At 36.1% G+C, this 24,178-nt stretch overlaps 1 protein-coding gene across 2 annotated transcripts; it reads left to right on the top strand.

Annotated features, from left to right (window-relative positions):
• Positions 1-356: 356 nt before the first annotated feature.
• Positions 357-24,178, top strand: SPRED1 (sprouty-related, EVH1 domain containing 1). 2 transcript variants are annotated; one of them, XM_010075227.1, is made up of 6 exons: positions 359-435; positions 477-533; positions 8,379-8,547; positions 9,833-9,882; positions 18,250-18,408; positions 22,408-24,178. In XM_010075227.1, exons 1-6 carry the CDS (start codon positions 400-402, stop codon positions 23,065-23,067), a joined length of 1,131 nt encoding a protein of 376 aa, XP_010073529.1. In that variant the 5' UTR covers positions 359-399; the 3' UTR covers positions 23,068-24,178. The 2 variants fall into 2 exon arrangements, with proteins under 2 accessions (XP_010073530.1, XP_010073529.1); XM_010075228.1 differs by having other exon boundaries at positions 357-533; positions 22,408-24,172.

Raw genomic sequence — 24,178 nt, 5'->3', positions numbered from 1 at the left:
AGTTTGTTCTTACTCTCTTCCTGCCCCTGGCCCTCTCTAGCTAGATCACTGACTGCAAAGTTTTCAGAAGAATATCAGTTTTGACTCAGGAACTGTATTATCTGTTAAGTTTCTTTACAAGGAATTGCACGTAAGCTCCAACAAGTCCTAATGAAGGCGTAAAAACACAGAGGAACATTTTTTCAGAGGGTTTTATCAGACTGGTTTATTCTAGGTGACTGTTATGGAAGGACTGAGCCTCCATGATGTTAATTACCGTGATCTTGGTTGTGGGTTTGTTGTTTTGTTTTGCTTTTTAACTAGACTTAGCTGGTTTGCGTTTATGGAAAACTAATTTCTTCTTTTGCATCTCTTCCAGTAATAGTTATGCACGAGTGCGAGCTGTGGTGATGACCCGGGATGACTCAAGTGGTGGATGGTTACCACTTGGAGGGGGTGGACTAAGCTGTGTCACAGTCTTCAAAGTCATTCCCCAGGAAGAGAATAGCTGTGCTGATTTTCTTATCCATGGAGAACGACTCAGGGATAAAACGGTAACAATTTACATCCATTTAGTGTTCCTATTGAAACTACAGAGGACCTAAGAATAGATGTTTGCTTATTGTTGCTTGTAGACTAGAAAGTAAATTTATAGTCTCAGTCTAATGCTGGTGCTGAGCTTTTATCCATATCAATGGTTATGTACCTAAAGACCCAATTATTTGTTTTAGGTCTAGTATCATGTATTTCTAAAATGAAGCATGTTGATCTTTTAGAAACTTCAAAACATTTTTTTTTCATTGCAGATTCCTTCCATTTGGGGAAACATTTTCAGGTTTTTTTTTCCCCAAATGGAGGGTAGAAGCTAAATATTCTTATTTACCTGTTTATACACTAATGATACTGTGTTTAATAGGAGTGTTGGAAGATGAGAACTTACTAAAAACAAAATCTGAAGGAATGCCTCAGTAATGATTCAGTTAGTTATGGAATTTGGCTATGACAAAAAGCAGCCATTTTACATGAAAACAACTTTTGTATTGGAAGAAAGCATGAAGCTGACAAGTCCAAAAATTGACATGGTTTGTCTGCTACATTAAATAAAATGCCAGTAATAGAGCTGTCTTAAATAGCATCATGAAAGTCATCCTCACAAAAGGAAAACTGTGCTGTAGGGTCTCAGCCATTTCTACATGCAGACCTGTGGAAGAAAAAATTGGCTTACTAAAGCTTGCTTGGTTGCTTGTGTGCCAAATAGGTTTTGCAGGGTGGTAGTATCTGGGGAAACAAAGAGAAGCGGGGAAAGCACAAAACCTCCATCTTAATTACTTTATTGAGAACTTAGCTTTTCTGCTGATCATTTACAACTCCTGTGTAAGCTTTAAAGGTAGAGTTACTTCTTACACCATACTGCTGATTCTTTCTCAGGCGTACCAATTTCTCCCTTGAGGCAGGACTGCTGAGTTTTCTGCCTTGACTATGACTGTTGTAGGAAGAGAGCATATAAATAGAAATTCCGCTGACTCAGTTGTTTCAGCGAGGCGTAGTGCTATTAGCAGAGTACCCTGTGTTCCCACACAGCTATGTGCACCTGCAGTTCCTTCCTCACTTTGCAGTAGTTCCCTTTAGAACTTTTTTTAGCCTTATTGAGGCTCATTTTGAGGAGCTTAATTGTATTTAGAAATACTTGACAATTTTCTCTTAATACTTTCAACATCCATAGCTTGCCTTCAGAATCTGAGGGTAATAAAATGCTCAGAAGGCTGGTTTAATGTTTCTCCCGCATGCATATGAAAATGTCGCAGCCATCAGCATCCTGATCTGTTTGTGCTCTCTCTCCTGCTTCCCTTCAGCAAGCCTTGTTTCATTAATGTTTCTCCCGCATGCATATGAAAATGTCGCAGCCATCAGCATCCTGATCTGTTTGTGCTCTCTCCTGCTTCCCTTCGGCAAGCCTTTGTTTCATTTCCACTTCTGGTAGACGGTTTAGATGTCCCTGCTCCTTGTCCTGCCCAAAATCTAACTCATGTTAGTATGAATACATTTTCTAAGCCCTTATTGTCCTGAAAAGGTTTGGTTTTTTTGTTTTTTTTTTTTGTTTTGTGGTTTTTTTTTTTTTTTTTTTTTTTTTTTGGTTTTTTTTTTTTTTTTTTTTTTAATTTTGTTGTGTGTGTCCCATCCTGTGTCTATCTGTCCCCTCTCTTTCTTGCCCCCAAATGTGACCTACTGGTCTGTCAGGGCAGATTTTGATCTTACTGCAGTTTTAGGAAGTTGCTGTTAGAAGTCAGCCCCTCAAAAACACAGGGTAAAATATGGAAGAAATGCAGCTGAGAAGAACATCTATCCCAGTGTATATTGAATAAAGCTCAGGGAACTAACAAATACAGATTTAGGCTCTGAGGAAGAATACTGTAGAGACAGTGATGCTTTGGTAATGGAGTAAAAGCGAGCTACGTATGCATGTATTTCCTCTGAATTCAAATAATGCAGTTATAAGCAACAGCTATTGTGTAATGAATTAAGAACAAAGTTGTGCAGTATGCAACAAGGCCCCTGTGGCATCAAAGAAACAAGGTCCTACACCAAGGTGTATGAGGACATTGTTGGGTCATGACACTTTTTCAGAAGGACTGTAGCAGGGACAGGAAGAGCAATTCTGTTGGACGGGGATTCAGTCACTGATTCTAAAATTGTTCTGGGCATTATGCTTTCAGTCTAGTTAATGTTTTTACATCTGTTCTTGGGATATTCCTGTGGATTCACTGTTCAAGTGCAATTTGTAACGTTTTCTTTAATGAAGCCAATCAATTGTTTTTTTTCAGTCCCCATAGAACTGGCAGGTGACTACTATATTTCATAATACAAAGGAAAGACCAAGAAAAACAAAACCAAGAAGTTGAAATGAAATTGTCGTTTCCAACTGAAAGAGTGGAAAGGGTTGTGTTCTCAAAGAGGCAATCCTGAAAAGGACTGTTGAAGATTACTTCAGTGGAATAAAATGCTATTTTTTTTTCTTTAAAAATGAAGTAAAAGTGTAAGTTGTTATGGGTTCTTCATGTTCCCTCTTGAGTAGGGACCAAATATTTTTATAATCTCCTGATTCTGAGTGAGAGTTGTACTGAATCTGCTGTTTCTGTGATCAAACATGACTCTAATCTCATTTTAGAGTGGCCTCGGTGTGTAAATCTGTATACCTGAATAATCTTTGAAGTCAGTCATATGCTGTTCAGTTGGTTGCTCTGCCATTGTAGTTGCAAGAGACAGCAGCAGTATTATTTTAAAAGAAGCTTTCTAAACCATTTTGAACATTTCAGTTATTCAGACTTTGACCGCATTTGTCTTCAGGAATGTTTAATCTGTTGTAGTATCTAGAAGTCATAATGGCTCAATCAGCTGGACCATAACTTCCAGGTCACTCACTATTTTCCAAGGTACACACAGCCATTTCTGAAAATGGATTAAAAAATAAAGTAATCCTTACAAATGGAGTAATCATCATTCTCCCCACCTCCCCAGTCACATTGCACACTGTTAAAATACCTTTATAACTACATTATATTTTGATTTCCTCTGGCCAGTAAATCTTTCTTTTGTGAACTGTCTCAGCTTCCAGAAAAAGTGCAGAAATTCCCTTATCCTGGAAAACCTCTAGTGTGAAACTTGGAGCACTTTTCTGGGACACAGGGAAGTTATTTTGAAATACCTCAGGTTAGAGAGCAAATGGAATTCAGATCTAGGGCTTTTAGCTAATATATGCAGGAATCGTAATGCCAGTATTACTGTTAAACCTCTCTGTCAGTTGAAAGGTGGAATTTATTCCAAAGCAACCTGAAATCTCTAGGTGAGGTATTTGATGACAGTGTCTTCCAGATGCCTCTTAAATAGTAAAAAATAGTGAGAGATCTTCTATCTCTTATCTTACTGTTTCTTGTAAACTAGCTTTAGTTGCTGCTTTTCCAAGTATTGCTTCTGACGGTACATTGCAATTCCATTACAGTGTTGCAGATCTCTCCATATATTATATAGGATATGTGGGCATTTAATTGGGACTATAGATCTTAGTCTCTAAGTCAGCTGTATAAATTAAATAATTTAGGACTGAATATCAAAATACTGAAGTTCCTTGTTGGGTGGGGGGGAGGTTCAAATTGTTTCTTCATATACCTGACAGTTAGACTGATAGCATCCCTTTTACGAACCAGCTTCAGGCTACATGTAGAACTTTCAAAATGTTCGTGCAGTACCATCCTATGTACTCATGAGATTCACAAAGAGCATCCTAGTTATCTGAGAAGAAAATCAAAGTGGTGGCCCCATTGAATTAATTTAGGAGAGGGAATGCTCCCTGCTAGTTTGCTCAGGCTGTTTAGAACTGCATTGGAATGTACGGGTATTTTGTGAAGACTTTGATAGAATTAGACGATTCCTCCTTTATTATACTCTCCTTCCTAGATCTGGCTCCAGCCAGTCTGCTTGGAGCAATTGCACTGCCTCCTAACCTGGTCAGATCTGCTGCTCTCTTTTACTGTGTTTACAGTAGCTCTCTTCTATCTTCATAGCGGCAGTGCTAAACATTCATTAGGCTCAAGCTTATAGGTTTTTAGGCTTTGGTGAATTTTAAATTCTTGAATAAAAAGTCTAATAGACTTCTCTGTTCTGTTTTATTTTCTTCTCCAATCTTTACCATGCAGTTTTTAACGGAAGGTTAAAAAAAAAAAAAAAAAAGGTGACTACTGTCTTTTGGATCGTGAGTCGGGAGTGACTAAGTTTAAAATCTTTCTTTTGAAGAACAGGTAATTGTGTAAAGGGAGAGCTATAAAGCTGAAACTGAATATAAGTACTGTTCTCTTCTAAAAATCTGATGTTCAAAAACTTAATTTATCATTTACTTTTAAAATTGACTTTAAAGTTTGAGAAAAGATTGATTCTGACGGGCTGTAGTACTGTCCTTACATCATCTTATTTTTGAAGTGGGGAAAAAAAGCACGCACAGAATAATAGTCACATCACAGGGTCATGGTGGCACCGGGGCCACGTGCTCTGTAGCATGAATATACTGAGGTCATGCTGCTTGGTCCCAAGACTAGAGAAAAACCTTTGATTCTGTTTAGTAGAAAAGACATTCAAAAGTTTGATCAAAAACTACATGCTTATGAGTTTGTGGATTTGGGCTGGGAGTGAGAAACCGTGAAACTGTCTATGTGTAATGTTGTAAGCTGTTGAAAGTGCCTCTAGAAAGCAGGAAAATAGTATCCAGTATTTAGGAATGTTCAGTTATGGGGTCTGTTATCAAAATAGAAATTTATATCAAATGCAATACGGGTTTTTTCATATTTGTTTCCAAAACAAGCACTAGATAATGATGCTAATATCTTAAATATTCATTTTTGTTTAAAAATATTTGGTTTTGAAGTGTTGAAGTTGAAAATTTCTGACTTTAGAGATTCATTTTGTCTGCACAAAATAGCATCTAGTGTCAAATAGTGTCTAATATCTTTAAAGAATGTAGCTTGCAAAGGTGAGAAAAAAATGTGTAGCAAGCATTTTTATGTGTAGTTAGGAACTCATTAGTGTTGCACTTAATGACATCTGGATGTGAAAAGGATTTTCTCATTCAGTAGTAGTAAGTAGACATACAGCCCTATGTGTGCTCTGAGAATTTAATCTTAACCTTGTGGATCTGGAGCTCCTCTGTCTTGAGTCTGAGAACTCAACGTTTCCCATTGCGTGCTAAGGTGGCTACTTCATATTGGCGTGGAAGTTTTATATTAACTCTACAAATGAAGAAAACCTTCAGAGCAGTAACCCGGGTTTATTAAAAACTGCAATTTTGTTAAGCTGTAGTCACTTAATTCACAATTTTGCAGGTTTTTGTTGTGCTTATCACTGGAGATCTTAAGGAAGATCTACCTAAAAAGGTTTGGGATGGCAAATTTTTGGTAAACATGTGAGAGTATGATATCTTCACATATGATGTGGAGAATTTTGAACCACAGCAAAGCGCAGTAAAAAATAGTTGGAGTTTTGGATGTTTAAAGACTCAAAAAAAAATTCTGTATTAGGATACTTCCTCCCCAGCCCCCCAGTGATAGTTTGCATGCGTCAGCATAAAGAAGCCTTTGACAGCGTTATGTTTAACAGGGAACAAATACGTTGTTGCTGCAAAGCATAGTAGTGGTTTGGGGAGAAAAAAAAAATGCTTTAGGGGATGTGTGGTATGTTTTTTTTGTTCGGTTTGGGTTTTTAGTATTTCTGTATGCAGCAAAAACTATTGGAGGCTGGGTGTTGATAGGCTTGTGTCCTGCTGCTGGTTCCGACCTACAGTTCTTGAGTTTTCTCTCAGGTGAAGCAGGCATAAAGTCTTGCCTATATGGATTTTTATGTCTGATAATGTTTGATGCAACTGATTTTTCCCCTTTCAATGCCCTTAACCACTTATATCTACTGTGTTAACTGGTCTGTTTTCATACAGCTTTAGATCTGAAAAATCAGTGTTGTCCTGTCAAATATGTTGTTTCCTTAAATCAAGCTCAAAACAGTTACAGTGCTGGATAGGATGTTTGCATGTTTTGTTAATGATTGCTTGTCTTCTAAAATGTTGTGTGGGTTGGGGATGGGCAGTAGTGGTGTTGCTTTCTGGGTTGGGGGAGGCTGGTTTGGGTTTCTTGGAAAATCATAGCTTCTACTCAGTAACATCTTACTCCAGTAGTTTATCTGCAGTGTTACTATCTTGTAAAAATATTTGTCATCCAGGTATGAATTTTCCGTATAAAGTAATCTGGATTAACTCCTTTTGGGAGCAGGTGTTCATTGAGATGCTATAAAAATCAGTCTTGCAGTATTTTTGTTGATATTTTGTGTGAAACAGCAGACAAAATACAGTGTGAAAATAGTTGATGTTTAATATAGTGTAGAGGTCCCCCAAAAATATTCAAAGACCTACAAAATGCAGTGATATGAGAAATCCTAATTTTTTCACTCCTCCTCTTTTTAGGAGGAAGCAAGTTTAAAATAATTGAAAGGAACAAAGAACGATCGTTTAATACACCTTAAAACTGCAGAGGGATACTTTTTTTATTTGCTGCAGCACTTTTTCCTGTGCATCTACAAGAAATAGATTCCTCCCTATGCTTTCTTGTAGTCAGTTATGTCTACATATTGTTGACCATTTAGGGAATTCAGAGCAGAGTGACAAAAAATATTTTCAAGCTGAAAGAGTTTGTAAGTGCAGAGAGAATGTCATCCTCCCAGAGACAGAGCTAAAAGGCACTGAAACTTGACATGAGGTGATTAGTGGTGACATGTAGGGGGAATAAATAATGAAGAGCATGAGAAAAAAACCCTCTTTGCCTATGTAATAATTAAACAAGAAAAGGAGAGGAGGAACACAAAGGATATGTAAGAATAATCTAAGTATAGATAGATTATTTTAAAATTTGGAATTTTTTTTAAGGTATGTTTATAATTAACCTCATTTTTCCATATGATTCTATGATTTTTCCATATGCTGTAAGAAATTTTCTATTTTTCTGTCAAAAGCTGCATATGTAACAAAATTTAAAAAGACATTCTGAAAATACATTAATGTTGAAATGACAGAATATTAAAAGTCCTCATTCACCTCTCAGTGTAGGTTTTCAGAATCTAGTAGTAATACAGAGATACAGGTTCTCTTGCTGTGCATTTTGTTGTATTTAGTGCTACGTGAGCAGATCAGTGCATGTCCCTCTGTATTTTGTCATTCACCTTGTATTTTTTTAATCAAGAAACATTCAATGTAACAATTACTGTTTTCCCTATAGTTGAACATGAGCCTTAAATATAGTTGTGTCTAGGTACAGGCAGTAATACATACAAAGATTTTAGTTTTTATCCATTTCAGTTTTTAAAACAGTTCTTCTGTATTACTTTTTCTTGTCTAGTAGCCTTTCTGGAAGAAAACTTGATATGGCCTGAAAGCAGCACAAAGTTAGTCCAGTGCTCAAAAATTGTATAGAATAACTATACAAATAAAATTCTTGGTGATACAGTAATACTTGATATCAGCACAGTAATGTTTTTTTCCAAGGTGTGGCCTATTTCATTTGCTGAACATCTAGCAAGTCTGTACTGATGGGAGTGCTTGCTGCAGGTATGACATACTTTTGAGGCTGGGAAGATTCACTCGGTATACAAATAGTGTCCTTAACCCATACCACCTATCAGCAACCGTTAGTGAATAATTTGGCCATACTGCAAACAAAGTTAAAATCACATCCTTGTAACAGGAAGAAATTTAAACAGAGACTTACCTGCTCTGATAATGTATGTTTTCACATAATTCATGAAGACTATGTTTTGTTCTCAAATTTGATCTATCTAGTCAGTGATATCTTTTCCTCCCGTCTTCTTTCTGGAAGGTGGTCTTGGAATGCACATTAAAGAAGGACCTCGTTTACAACAAAGTTACTCCTACTTTTTACCACTGGAAGATTGATGACAAAAAGTTTGGCCTCACATTTCAGAGTCCTGCTGATGCAAGAGCATTTGACAGAGGCATTCGGAGAGCAGTAGAGGATATTTCTCAAGGTACGTACTTGACAGGGTAGGGTTGGATTGAATGTTTAGTAAATGAAATAAATCAAAACGCTTTGCATAACATTAATGCTGACTGTATTTAAGGATGTGGATTGATCTACAGCATATTGAGATTTTAAGCTTTTAAATAGTACTTCTGGCATTTCTAAAATGCCATTCATCCAGGTGTCTTAAAGCATTTCCCAAACACTAATAAGGTAATTCCCCAAAACATCCCTACATATTAAAGCTATGCCTCTTTTTTTCAGAGATGAAAAAATGGAGTAAACTAGAGTGTTACAGTGTCTTACCTGGATCTTCTCAGAAGCTTGTTAGAGCTGCTGTGTTCTTACAGGATAACCTATGAAGTTGCATGATTTGAGAACCATTGAGTTCTCTTCTTATCTGTGCATACTTTCAGTTAATAGTTCTATTTGTTTATTAACAGCTGACAGAGTAGTTCTGAGGACAGGTTTATATGGGAAGGTAGAAGAATTTACTCTAATAATAATATGGCTAACTGGCTCCAGAGCTTCACTGACCTCCTGGAAGCTAGTGAGCAAACCGAAGATCATCAAGCCTCGATTCCGAGATGTAAATATGATAGATGTATTGCTGAATGGGGAGAGGGAGGGAGGGAAGAGAACAGGTGTCTACTGAATGGAAAGAACATCTCTTTCAGGCTTGTAAAAAGTAACTCAAAGGGAGAAATTTAAACAAAATATTCTGTGCTGTAAATTTAGGGATTTGATGTGTGTTATAATAACAAAGGGAGAAACATGTTTCTGAAGAGAAAGGCTTTTTGACATACTAGAATGACTTTTGAATTGTGCTGATAGCATCCATATCCCTGCAAAAGAAATGATTAGAGAACATGTAAGTCCTCTTGTCTCTTAGGGTCTCACAGTTCCAATTTCTGCTGATTTATAGCAAAATATAGCACAGCCTGCATTCATGCCAACCAAATGTATCTGCCTTTAATTTTCAAAACGCTACTTTAACAAGAATGTACTCGCTTCTTACTTCTGATGACACTTTGAAAATGCTTTTACAAGAAAGGTGTGAACAAGATAGAGGAGTGTGACTAGGAATACTCGGTATATAAAATGCAGAATGTAGAATTAAATAGTACTTATTAAAATAAACTTGAAATACAGTGATCTACTGGTTAAAAAAAGACAAGAAGTATATTTATATCATCGTAGCTGGATATTCAAGAATGGTGTGGTCTACTGGAAGCTGTAAACTGTAAATAAAATAAACTTGTCTGCTCTGGTTTTTTTTACCTTTTCTGTAGGTTACCCACCCTCCCAAAATGATGTTGAAGTGGCAGAAGATTGCTTTCCAGTGAGTATTTAAATTTTTTAATTAATTGTGTAGTTACTTTTTGAAGAAGTTAATTGAACAATTTTTGTTTTCATTAGTGAGAGTAAGCAAAATAACAGCAACGGCAAAATTCAGTTTAATGAAATAAGTTCCAGAACAGTTATCTAGAAGACTTACAATATTGTCTGTCCTAAACTAAGTAGTCAATATTGGATCAATAGGATGATTAACCATCCTGAGTTTAATTTTTAAGTTTACAATGTCTGTTCTAGGTTATGTGTCCTCTTTGAACTCATGGAAACATGAAATGTTCTTGGGGGGGGTAGAAGAGGAGTCAGGAATCTTCTTATTTTACATGCGCATCCTGTTTTGTTTTCCTAGAATTCACTCTGCAATGATAGACGCTCCTAACATTGTATGGTTAGACTTGAAAAGATGCTGAGATAACAGTTAAAAGAATCTAGTCCAAACAAGGACTGAAGTTCAGATAATTTTAAAAAACACTCTGAAGATAATCTTGTTGCTCAGTTTCAAGTTTATATTGATCCTTATTTGCACTGTTCAATTTCTGTAGGTCATAGTGGTGTAAGAGGTAAAAACTTACCTCCTACTATGCTTCAGAGTTCCAATGCTTTACACAAATACCATATCAAGTACTGTAACACTGATGTGTAGCACTGCCTGGTAATATCCAAGAATCCATGTAATTAAAAAGCCAGTATAAACAAATATTATGGATACATAGATACAGTAAATAGCTGTAATATAACTGAGTAAAAACCCACTTGCGTCTGTGTGTGCTTGTCATCTCTTCTTTCCTGTTTACAGTTTAATGGAATGTCTTGGCTTTATTCACACATGTTCAGTTTTCAGAGTGTAGATATTTAAATTAATATGAAGTTGACTCAGGGGTCTTAGTGACTATTCAGAAAACTGATAGTATTCCTAAGTGGTTTCTTGAGGGCAAGAGTTTTGTCATTTATGCAATATCAGATTCTTTATTAGCGTAGATAGATGCAGTGTAGAACCTCTGCAACAGAAAATCAAGAAAATTAGCAACCTACTTTGAAGGCATGGGTAAGAATCAAATTATGATGGGAGGCTGAGAATCAAGTCCTTAGAAAGGATACTGCAATGCAGTGGCAATGCAGAACTCTCTTGATTTCTTTCAATTTTATGGTAGAAAACTTCGTGTAAGTGTTGGCTGTGCAGCCACCTGTTGTTCTTCATTTGCAGTGCTTTATTTTGAGGGACTTTAATGTAAAACTTCTATAAATATTAGATACTTTGGATTTAAAATAGGAATGAGATTTTGACAGGGTGGAGGAAATGTGTGCCAAAGTTAATGTAGTCCTTAATCAGCTTTTAAAAGACTTGTTTAAACACACTTTGTTGCAAGGATTAATAATTGAGCAATTTCTACAGGCCTAATAAGATTAGGGGAAACTAATTACCTCTTGATTGTGCTGCCTAGTTATTACATTTCTACATAACGATACCAAAATTAAAGCAAATATCTGATTCTTTGTAGTTTCAAAGTTCATTACTGGAAAGGTAGAGAAAAGTATATTTACATCATCTATTCTATATAGATGTAAATATAGATATACTTAGATATGTAAATAGATGATGCAGATTTACTTTTTTTTTAAATAAATATATTTTTTTTTAATGTTTTCTCTATATATAACTTACAGGTATAAACAATCTTGTTTGGTGCAAACTGCTGGTAGAGTTATCTGTTACATTCCAGACAGGAGAACATATTTCATAACTTCGCCAAAACACACATTGCTTAATTGTGGATTCATGCTGTGGATAGATGGCAAGAACTACCTGTTCTCTAGAGGCAAAAAAGCTAGCCAGTCTCTCTTACAGTATCTCTGCACACCAAGCTAAAATAAATGATACTAGAATTCCCTGTCAATAACAATACTAGAAAGGTGGGGAAAAAGAAATGCAAGGAAGGCTGAATCCACCCTGGTTTAGGTGTGCTTCATCTAAATCAGATTTAGGTATCAATAATGAAACTGTAATTGCAGAGTTATGAATGTCAGTGTGGACATGCTACAGCATTTTAGTTACAGGCACCAAGTCTAGTCATCAAGAATATCTTGGAAATACCAAATAGTGTACGTTCTTCTCCAGGTTATTAATTCCTTCCGCCTTCCAAGACTGATACTGTTTTAAGGGGAACTTGATAACTCAGTATTATTTTAACCTGAAAGACTGGAAAGACCATTTTGTTAAAATACTGTATTTATTTGAAGAGCTATGTTGACTTATCCCCCCTTCTTCCCACCCTACTATAGTTTAAAAGATCTAATGATTTTTTTTTCCCCCATTTGTTCAATAAGCTGTTTTCCCAAGTCTCTAATAGCATTTTGGAGTATATTTATGCAAGGGCATTTTAGAGTGTGGATAGAATGTTGAAGAGCAGGTTGACACTTGGATATAAGGGCGATGGGATGTCTGTTGGTTCATCAGAACAATCTTCCAGAATTGTAATTTGTAATCTCTAAGGAATGAAGTACAAAAGATGAAGCAGTGGAGTGCCTCCATTTAATTAAAAATATTAAGTAGTCATCATTTGTTTCTAGAATAGCAGAATATCAAAAAGAGAAAAGGGTTTTTTCATGCTTACTTTTCAGAGCATGTTTGTTAATGCACTTACATTTTTGTCTATACCCAGTAGTAATTATCATGTGTATTGGTATTCTTCAGTTTGATTTCTTTCTTCATTAGTTAGTGTGGTCAGTAAAGTCCCCAGGATGTTGTCAAGGTACACTTGAAAGTATTAATTTTAATAGGTAAATTTCATTAACAGTGTTTTTTTTATTATTTAAAATGAAGATGATTACTAATGAAGAAAGCAAAACACGCTTCATAAGTTATTTTATTGGCTGTTTATATTCAGTGCTACAGAGAGCAAATGAAATGGTCCAAATAAGATCAAAACACACAACCTTCTGGTCTAGTCAGTGGCAGTGCTGTTAAACCTCCATGCCTACTTATAGGGTGTATTATCACATTTCATAGATGAAGCAAGTAGGAATAGTGGTTGTCCAAAACTTGTATGTACAACTCTTAAATGCAAATCCAAAAACTGACCTCTTATCTTCTGCTTTCTAGGCTAGCATTTTGCTTTCTATACTGTATCATGGGTCACTAGATCTTTTTTTTATGTTCTTTAAATAAGATCTCACAGAGAAAGCATTCTTCTTACTGAAGATCAAATTTATCATTTTAAGAAAGCATAGCTTCATTACAGCTTCTTTAGATAATCTGTTGTTCACAAATAATGTTAAAATCTTAACCATACCATCACTTAAGGGTGTTCGTATTTGCTTGTAAAGGTTGCTTAAAAGATGACAGTTACAGTTAGTTGTTTAATGAACATATTGTATGCAAATTGTTTATATCATTAAATAAACCTTAGTCGTACTAGATTAATTTAAAATAGAAATGCACAAATGAGTTAATGCAGAGCTATCTAACTTCCTGTAGTGTTTGTAAATGGATCCTGGGAATGTATATATACTTACATGGAAATATACAGTGGAATTGTTTTGGTAGGAGGTTTGCATTTTTTTGTATAAAACCAGGTGTTTTGAGTGCAGTAGACAAGCAGCTTGTTTAAGTCAGTTTGCTTGTTTGTTCAGAGACTGGCTCAGATTCTTTTCCTCTACCAAATATAAATTTCTTGCTCTAAAACTCATTTAGCTTAACTGAAAAAAATGTAAAAATCTGATTTTTTTTTTTTCTTAGACGTAAATCTAACTAAATGAAATCTAGAGTTCATGCATTTAGAATTATTTTTATGTGGGTTTTGGCTACTGAAAAGGCGTACTTTTGAGAGCTGAAAAATAGAGCAGTTGAGTCTTAATTCCTTTCAGTTTTTGTTGATCCAGCCATACTGGTGTTAGTTATAGGCTACCAAAACATTTTAATGGTTTTGAAGTAGTGAGAAATGGAGCACTTATGCTTTTGAGTTTCTTACTACTGGCAGAAGAAAACTGAAGGCTGATTAAATTATAAGAAAAAAAAAAGTTTGGCTTGGTCTTTTAGAAATAGGTATGTCCGGGTTTTTGACAATACGAAGGGGAAAAGACCTGCAACTTACATGCAGTGGTACAGGCAAGAAGGACATAAATGGTTCATGTGCCTCTTTGTAAGCACACTATTTAGTGACCTCTTTGTAAATGCACTATTTAGTGATCATTCTATTTATTTTGTCTACAACAAAAGGCTCGCAGAAGTTTTATTTTCAAAAAATAACTTGACATTATGACTTGTAAGGAAATGTGAAATAATTTACTCTTGACACTGTGTTGTGTGTATGAAGAAGAAAATACTGCATGGTAAAACGCTAAAGATCAGCAATATTTAGTGCACATAATAAATTAGCTAGGTATAGTTCCTGAAACTAAAAAGTAGTACTAATTTATATTATTAGATTTATTTTAAATGGATAATATACTGTGCTAAAATCATTTGGGTTTATTAAGCCTTTTTGTGGAGGAGTAGTCAAAAAAGAGGAGGTTTTGGTTGGGTTTTTTTTTTTTTTTCCCTCATCAGTATCCCTAACATCCTCTTTACATCTCCATCTCTCTTATTTTCTCGGAGGTATGGTTTGTGTTTAATTTATAGTTCCTTCTTTGGAATCCCTAAAAACTTCTAGTGTCTTTTATATATTCAGGTAGAACAGCCTTGGAATAAAGAGACATATCAAATGCTTTAGTTTTTACTTTGAACTGTACAAAACAATAAAAATAATCTAGGTAATGTTTCAGTCCATGTCAGAAATATTACATACCTGATCATAATAGGGTTTCTTTGCCGAATATGAAAATAGTTGCTCCGTCAGTCTTAGAAGTAGCTAAAGCAGAAGGAAATTATTCAAACATTTTTGAAACCTGTATAATTTATTCACAATTAAAAAATAAGGAAAAACATTTAAACTCTTCTTTTGTTGGTTAACATCAAAAAGCAGATTTTCAGGCCTCATGGGAAATAAATACAAGAACTGGGATGCAACGGAAATGTGGTCTCTCATCCATCCTTCTGTGTAATCATTAAACTTACTTAGAGCAGAACATTTTTAACAATGTTTGCAGAACAATGTTGAATTCTCTCCCAGACTTAACTCTGGCAAACTGGGAGAAGTAAGGAGACAAAATTTGAAGGAGAGAAGCGCAGTCTGGTTTTCATTTTCTCTACAGCTGTCATCTGGCTTTGAATTCTGCTGGAGAGCTACAGCTGGAGTCATTTTATTGCTTTACCCAGCATCCTCTTGCCTGCGCGCACAGAAATGTTTTAGTAGTCTTGGAAAAAAAATTCAGAGTATCTCTTAGCAACCATAGGACAGTAATTATTATACCAGCAGCTGGGAGCAAACCAGATTTCCGTTGTGCATTAAAAACTGGCGTAGGTTACTTTACAGATGATACCGAATAACCTATGCCAGTACTGTACTTTGCAGGCTGTGGTTAAAGGATATTGAATGTGGGCGGTGTAATTGCTTTGGACAGTAGGAAAGGGGAATGTGTGCATCTGTGTTTGTGTGTAATATTCTGTATATTTAATATACCAAGCTTAGTTCTTGTGGAAAACTTTAGATGTTTGCTTTTTACTTAAATGCATTTTCAATACAATAGCAGTTTTGTTTCTAGGACATCTCTCTTCAGGTTGTCTGTGTTTCCATTGTAACTGTGGGTTTTCAGGTGTTTATAACCTTGTCATAAAACATCACATTGGAGCAGGAAGTGTCATCCAAAGAAAGCCTTTTTGATACTAATAAACATGGCTTGGCTGTGTCTAAACTATCAGTTTAATTAAAAATACAGAGCTCAGGACATTCTTCTGGCATTTCTGTAGTTCTGCATGGTGAATACTTATAGGCTAAATAAGATCATAACTGACCCGATCACTTTTCATTTTTTATAAATACTAGAAGTTAGGCTGTGTCGACTTACCTGTAGTGTCTAGGTTGGGAGGCTGAGCGTGGTTGCTTTCTGAACAGCTGTCTCATGAGTTCTTGCCTTACAAAGGTCAGATGCCTTTCTCTGTCTCCTGCTACCCCCAAATTTGTCCTTGAAGTCAATTAGATTGTATTGTAGTGTCTGTGTTGGAATTTTATAAAAGCATTCCTTTATAATTGCTGTGTGTAGGGCAGAAGGGCTTTCAGGTTTGTATTTCATAGATCAGTGTCAGGCACTGCTAGTTAGCACTGTAATAGGTGATCAGTGCCTGTGTCCCTTATTAGATGGAGCCCTTCTTGGCTGCCCAGGGGAGCATGTGTGTCTGCGTGAGCATGTGCACATCCTTTTTGCTCTAGAGTGTAGGTAGTTTATTTCTGCTGGGGGGGAGGGGGAAAGGTGTGAATCACCTGCAGGGACAGGAAGTAATGCAGGCTGTTGCAAATCTCACCCAGGGATAAGACTGGCTTGTGTAGTGTGGTTTTTGTCCCTGGGAAGGAAGGAAGGAGTAGTAGCTTCTGCAGCTCTCTTCCTTCTCCATAGACCACTCAAATTGATAATAGCTGGGGGCTAGGGGGGTTAGGTAGTGCTTATCACCGTGGTTTCTGTAAAATGGCTTCTAGCTGTTAAGTGTGTTCCTAGCTTAAATAGTTTCTGCTTGTAAGCATTTATAACATTGCTCAAACCAAAAATAGTTGTAGGCATTTCTTCCTCATTCTGAATGCAGCTCTCCTGTGGTTTGAAACAGTGTTTTAGAAGCTTTTTATGTCATTGGGCAATGTACCTGCAGGAGTACCTTCTGCTAGAAAGATGTTTGATATTGCACTAGTATTTGGTGCTTTTTGCTCTTAAAATAAGTATACATCCATAAAATCTAACTCTTGCCAGTCATTTCAACATTTTTTTTTTACTCCTTTCCAATCAGTGTTTGACCAGAAAATTTAATTTAAACAACAACAGTCAGTTGATTAGTAGTGTTGTCATGCTCAAGGATCTGCAACAAGTACTTATTTCTGAAGTTTTGCCCGTCTTCAGGTTTTTTCAGTGGAACTTTAACCTGGTTGAGCTATTGTCTTTCATGGGGTGTATGCTCTCTACTATTAGTTAAAGCTAATAATTCATTAATTACTAATTTTAATGTTTTTCCACTCAGAGTGCTTCTGAACAATATCTAAATTCTTAGTAATGTGATTATTTTCTTTCTCTTGAAGATGAGCTACAGAACAGCCACTTCCACTTTATCTAGATGTCTTGGAACTTGATACATTAGGCTTTTACGTAGGTGAGGTGCTAATGTAATCCCAGAATAAGTTCCTTAAGTATTTTGATAAATGAAAACTAATGTTTCAATGTTAGTAGTAGTAATGTTAGTTAGTACTTAACCTGCCAAAATTTCAGGTTTGCGTCTGCCTCAGTAGTTTCCTGTGGTATTTTTATTGTTTCCTCCTTAATGTTTTCTTGATATATACAAATCCTTATAATAAAGTTGAAACATTCTCATTGCTGGAAGTTGGATAATGCCAGCATTTTCTCAGTGCTATCAGGTGATGACAGCCAGTTAACTTTACAGTGTCTCTCAATACAAACAAAACATTGTACAGTACATTTTTTTGGCAGCCCAATGGGATTTGTATCAATATGCTCTGCTGTATCCTAAGTATATTCCAGTCAGTTAAGCTTAAAGAATGAGCACTGTTTGTTTTTCTGTTCTTTTCAGAAATTGGATCATCTCACAAGCCAATATTCCACCCAAACATACTTCCTCTTCCTTATTCTGAGTGGCACATATCCTGCAGATATCTCATTATATGTTGCCACATGGTCTCATTTTTGTATCAAATTGCCTGATATAACCTTAATCTCAAAAAGACAGTCATTAGTTGTTTAGTACACACTTGCTGAAACTAGATATTTTAATTGAGCCACTGTAAGTTAAAACTGACATTCTGTTCCTTTCCAGCTGATCTTGCTTTTAATTTATTAAAAGGTCTGACTAGCTTTTGCCTTATTAGTCTCGTAACTTTTTTTCTTCCAATTGTATATTTGTAAATACTGTCAGCCTCATGGGCTGACAGAGAAAGCGTAGTTTCAGAGACTGTGCTAATCTCTCCTTCCTTGAAAGAAGTTCCTCAGTCTGATTTGGCAACTTAGTTACAAAGGCATGTATCTCTAATGCCCAAGTTGTGTATGCTCTGCAGAGAAGAAACACTCTCATTTTCCAAGGCGGACTCATAGTAAAGAAAATACCTACCTACTTAAAAGTACTTTAAAAATGTGTATTTAAAAATACTCATAGATCCCTCTAACACATTGTGTGGAATATTAATGCATTTATGTATCAACTCGGTGGGTTTGGTGTGGGTTTTGTATAAATGCAAAATAATTTTAAGGGAGTTCTTATGTATTCTAGACTGCTCAAGAAAATACATCGGGTTCATTAAAGAAAGATCAGCTTTTCCAACACGAAACTGTAGTAACCAGTGAACCTTACAACAGTGCAAGTTTAAGGCCTTCAGCATTTGAGGATTTCAACACCAGGAGAGCCTGTTTTCCTAGCCAACCTAACCAGGTAAGACTGCCAACAAAAGAAGCGGTTCTTACTTTACGTGCTGCATTAATGGCACAGTATGTAGTTTTTGACAATAAAGCACTTTCATTCTAAGTCCTTGTATGTAGTATTATATGCTCAACTTCCTGAAATGATCAGTGCAGCTGAAATATTACAGCATTATTATGGCAGAGGTAAAGCTCTGTATTTAACTATGCTTGTAGTGCAGCAGACTACATGAATAAATCTTTCACTTTCTTTGAAGTCATATTTCTGTATTACGGACTTTTGTATCTGCAGCATTGAAAAGCTGTTTAAATTTGTTCAGAAAATGTTAATTGGCCATGAGCTCAGTCTTGGTTACATGTGTACTAATGTTATTTTAATCAGGAATATGGAAAAGTATCTTTAGAATTTATATCTTGAATGCATTACACAGTGGGCACTTTTGCGAAGTATATTTAGTAAAACATTGTTTATGTTTTCTAGCTGCCTATTTAATCTAAAATCTTTCTAAAGTTTGGTACAGAAAGGAAAACAGTATATCAGTTATGCGTGAAAAGTATTAAACTGCTGGTAAACAGATTCTCTAAACCAGGAAAAAAGCCACTAACATGAGGAAGGCTGAGGTACAGATATTTTTTAAAAGAGGTCATATTTATACAACATTAGATTGGAAAGGCCATGTTAGAGATTTTCCTTTAACAATATACATCTTTTTTCTGAGCTTCAAAGAACTGGCATTTTTTGTAGACTGTAGAGACAGACTTAGTAGTGAGTTGGATAATAATTACTTTGAGGGCCTTAGGCCTAGAAGCAAACACACGGGTAGCTTTTTAGAATAAGCTTTAATAAGAGAAGTCAAAACAGAATGCAAGTTCAGGTAGTTGTGAACACTTCATCAGAAAACATTTCTGTTCCTTGAAATAAAGCTTTTTAATACCCTCGGTCATTCTTGCAAAGAAAGATAGGATTGTATTGAAGTCTTGTATCAGCTGCTTTTGAACTGCTTTATTGTGCAAAAGAAACAAACAGTTTTTTCTGGAGAACTAACTAAAGAGCTTGAAGTTATGACCATCCTATTTTTAATCACTGATCTGCTCTAATTATCTCTTGGTATAAGTCACCTCATATTTTCTTTTGTTCTGTTTGTCAAAAAGTACATGTTCTTCCCTCTTCCCATTCACTTGCAAAGAGAATTTAAGAATTTCTTAGAATAGGTGAGGTGTGCTCTTCTTGTGGAGTTGTAGGCTGAGCAAAGTCAGGTATATCTGTTTGAGGAGAGATGGTGAAGGCTACAGTACCAAGCAAGGTGTAATAGTAGTGAGTTCAGTCATATGAACAAAAAATTTCTGCCTAATTTCCAGTTGGCTCACTATGTTCATAATGAGTTTCTCTGTGGACTTTCAGTTTGTTGCAATATTCATCCTCTCTTCTTGCTTCAGCTGTTACACAGACACGGCACTTGCACTGGGTTTTAATTTTGAATGGCTAGAGGACTACGTGCATTATTTTCAGTGAATTTTGCTGGCATTTGTACCTAACTGAATCTGGGTTGTGTATTGTTCTTAAGGTTTTATGTACCTCACTTTCCTATAGGTCCTGTTAAACACCAAATATGTAAGCGCTTTATAAACAAAGCTTTTTTAACATCTCTCCTTTTGCTTGTTTTTCAGCATTTCCCACTTGCTGTCTTAAAAACCAAATTCTTAATATCATTTGCATAAAGAGTGTAGTGCTGCCTTGTTTGTAACATGTCAGACCTCAAGCATTTTAGTAGGTGTTTTGCTGGGAACTTGAAAAAAAGAAATGAGTTCTATGTATGTGTTGTGTTCTGCTCAAATAAAAAGCCTTCAAAGACTGAGGAGAGGTCAGATTTTACAGTTGTTAGTATTTGTAGTGATCTTTAATGGCTACTAGAGGGTGGGAGGTTGAGGGTGGGTTTTTTGGTTTGAGACTTTGGGGTTTTTCTTTTAAACAGTGGGTTTTATTTGATGTCTTAAATGCATGTGTAGTATTCTGTGTGGACAGTGGGATAGGGATCCTTTATGCCTGTAACATACAGAATTGTAATGACATTTTTGTTGCTTTTTCCCTTAAATAAATTTATACTATTAGCTGTTCAGAAAACCCAATTATCCATAGCTGGTTATTGATGCTAAAACAATAGGCTCTTTCTCTTGTTTGAAAACAGAATGGAGTTGAGAAGGACTCTGCTTTTATAAGCAAAGGGGAGGCCTAACTGCTCGCATCAGAGCCTGGGGAAGCATGGAAGAGCAGTGACGTTACCTGAATAGGATATAACCTTTCCTCACCCTGTATCATTTAGTCCTTGTGGAAGTCCAACTACGTGGCTTGGAGCCAAGAAAAAAAATTATTCTTGTTAGCATATTCCAGTTGAAACTTCCAGGGCAAAGCAGCTCTAATTATAGTTCTGTTCTTAAAATATATCACACAAGGATTATCAAGCAGGGAAGTGATGGTTAGAGCAGGCTGCGGATATTCTTACATAATCAGAAACTGGCATATTTTAAGAAGATATTCCTTCCTCTTCTCCAGCTGCCTTCCCTCTTCCCTCCTCTGCCTCCTACCCTAAAACAAGGGCATGGAGACCTCAGCGTAGTAGGAGCAGACATGTGCAAAGTGAAACAGAAGTGTGTTAACTTAAAACATCATCTTCAGTAGTACCTTGTCTCACACTGCAACAGATGAGGACCATGCAGTTCAACTGTTGTCCTACATGATGGAATGGTGACACATTTAATTCTAATTAATTTGATCAGTACTACTAAGGTGAACAAACACTCTCAAAGCAACAATACTGATGCCAAAGATGCATTCCCAAATAATTCATGGTTCTGGAAGAATTTGTAAGGCTAATGGGTTAGGGAGTGATTTTTTTTTTTTTTTTTTCTTCCAGTCTTTTCTGTGAGATGGTTTGCAGGCTTTGCACTTGACAGGAGAAAAAGGCGGAATTTGACTTGAAGCTCGCTTATATTCTGTCTCCAATTATAATAGCCCTTCAGTGTAGGAAAATAATTGCCTGTCTGTAAGGCAGGAGTACTGGGACATACTGAGATTTTTACTTTTTTGCTGCACTATCTGCTATTTTCAGGTTCTCCTTCCATAAACATGTACTAAATTTTTATCCTGTCACTATTTGCACATTTTCTTGAAAGTCACTTGTAATGTGATTTCAGTAATATCTAGTGGCAGTCCACTGTCTCATACTTGTATCTAAAGTCTGCCATATTTCAATTTGGATGTTTCAAATTTGCCACCTTCGACAGCCTTTACATGCCTGCATGCCCTTTCATCGTAAGGCAGAACGAACAAGAAATCTGTTTTATCTCTCTGCAGTTTGCTTTGTATGTGGTTAGCACATTCCTTCTTACTTGCCTTTTGAGGTAAAAGGTGTTCGATTATGGTCAGTTCATTACAAGTTGAGAATTTAAAAAGTACTTAGGTGTTTGCCTGCTGGTGTCCTAAACTAATTGATTTACGTAAAGTACTGTGTATTAGCTAAGGGGAGATGCATTTAGAAGCCACTGTTATTGATCGATCACGCTACTGAATATTATTCTTCACATGGCAAAATCCTTATCTAGAATACAGCTTTGAGAATAAAACCAGTATTCAATTCTCCTGTTGCAAAAGTGGAGGGAGTTTGAAAACTTAGAGCACGAATGAAGGAAAGCTTCTCCTAGATAAAACAAATAGCTCAAGGTGGATGTATCAGGGAGTTAATGCTAAAGCAGTGGATCGTCACTGATGTGAAATCAGCAAATTCATGAAAGGCATAATTTATCCAAGGAATTAGTCGCCCCTGTGAGATGTTAAAACCTCAATTTTGAGCATAATTCAAAGAACAGTATCAAGTTTTACGTGGATGCCAAAATAGACAAAGCTCTTATGAAATACTGAAAAGTCAGGAAAGAATGCTAAAGCTAATGGTCCTAGTATCGTGGACATAAATTTGGGACTTCACTGTAGTAAACTTACCTTGCTTTCCCATTTCAGGTCCCACTGAAGTCAATCAGACACGTTAGTTTTCAGGATGAAGATGAAATTGTTAGAATAAACCCTCGTGACATTTTGATACGTCGTTATGCAGACTACAGGCATCCTGACATGTGGAAGAACGACCTGGAGAGGGATGACGCAGACTCAAATATACCATTTTCTAAATCAGACAGTAAAAAATCTGACTATTTATACCCATGTGGGGATGGAACTAAGTTGAATTCCCTGAAAGACTCAAAGAGTTCTGTGGTATTTAAAACTCAGCCTTCTTCATCAAAATTTAAAAACTCAAAAAGAAGAAAAGAGGATGGTGAGCGTTCCCGCTGTATATACTGCCAGGAAAGGTTTAATCATGAAGATAATGGCAGAGGAAAATGTCAAGATGCGCCAGATCCTATTAAAAGATGTATCTACCAAGTTAGTTGCATGCTTTGTGCAGAGAGCATGCTGTATCACTGCATGTCAGACTCTGAAGGAGATTTCTCTGATCCTTGCTCGTGTGACACTAGCGATGACAAGTTCTGCTTACGCTGGTTAGCACTGGTGGCACTCTCGTTCATTGCTCCATGTATGTGCTGCTACCTCCCCTTGAGAGCATGCCATCACTGCGGTGAGGTATGTGGGTGCTGTGGAGGAAAGCATAAAGCTGCGGGATGAATCAGGCTTGTGCCAAACAGAGCTGAAAAAATCTTTGTTTCCAGGAAGCATCTAACTTGGATTTGTGGAAGCTTTTTGGCAAGCTGAAGGGAATCTTCTTTCGTGTAAGAGATGCTTGATGTGGAAGGAAGCAACAAGACTTGTCAGACCTTGGCATTTTACAAGTGCTAGCCATGCCTGTTTCCTTTGAGTGCGTGGCATTTGTTGCAAGTTGTGAAGGAGATTTTGCAAAGGAAAGCCTATTCTTATTATTGGCTATAAAATGAGTATATAAACTATGATTATACTAAAAGGGATTAACTTTTGCCACTTTGTACATTCATGGTTTAGGTGAGGGGGCTCTTTTTAAAAGGATTAAAACTTACCTGAGGGGAAATTTTAACTAAAAGTGCACTAGTGACAGTTGATTTAAGATTAAGAAAAGTTAATACTCGGCAAATGAGAAACTGATTTTAAGTGCAACTAAATCACTTATTAATAGTTTTTTGGAAGCAACTTTATGTATAAATAACAAATGTTTATATTTAACTAAATGTGTAAGGTACGAATTATTACATGTTAAACTTTCCTTCCCTCTGATATAGTAGGTATGGACCATATCTACTGTCACATTCCATGGTAGTATTTTAAATATTTAATTAGTTAATTTAGTCGCATTTTTATTCCAGATGGAGAAATTGATACTCCCAGTCCTGCTTCCCTTCAGCTACAGTTTGTGTTGAGTTGTATCCATACATTCTGATAATCTAAAAACCTTTAAAATATTAATTATTCTAGTCTTGAGTGACCAATATTTTTTTGTTAAGCACAGATGTAATTGTCTAAAATGTTCTTGTTAGAACATAACATTTATTTTTATATATAAATGACTTTGATTTCAACATAATAGCAAAAAGGAAGTTGTTTCTGTTGCTCAACCAGCAAGTTGTTTTCTTTTGGGGTGTCCTCCAAAAATACTTTATTGCATATTCAAATGTTCATTAAGCAAAAGGTACATTAAGGCAGTTGTAACAAATTGTCATCAGTGTTCTTGTTTATCCTTCTGTTAAACTAGGATCCTGTTCAGCTGTTTATCAAGTACTATGATTAAAACAAAAGATTAATAACAAAA

This window comes from Pterocles gutturalis, unplaced genomic scaffold (genome assembly GCF_000699245.1).
Source record: "Pterocles gutturalis isolate BGI_N339 unplaced genomic scaffold, ASM69924v1 scaffold13317, whole genome shotgun sequence".
In the NCBI taxonomy this organism is placed as follows: Eukaryota; Metazoa; Chordata; class Aves; order Pterocliformes; family Pteroclidae; genus Pterocles; species Pterocles gutturalis.
This window is presented reverse-complemented; position numbering and strand designations above follow the sequence as displayed.

Bases quoted from the DNA above. Each gene is read 5' to 3' on its own strand.
- SPRED1 (XM_010075228.1), top strand. From the start codon at position 390: ATGACCCGGGATGACTCAAGTGGTGGATGGTTACCACTTGGAGGGGGT. The intron at 534-8,378 runs GTAACAATTTAC...TCTTTCTGGAAG, and splicing joins AACGACTCAGGGATAAAACG to GTGGTCTTGGAATGCACATT. The intron at 18,409-22,407 runs GTAAGACTGCCA...TTCCCATTTCAG, and splicing joins TTCCTAGCCAACCTAACCAG to GTCCCACTGAAGTCAATCAG.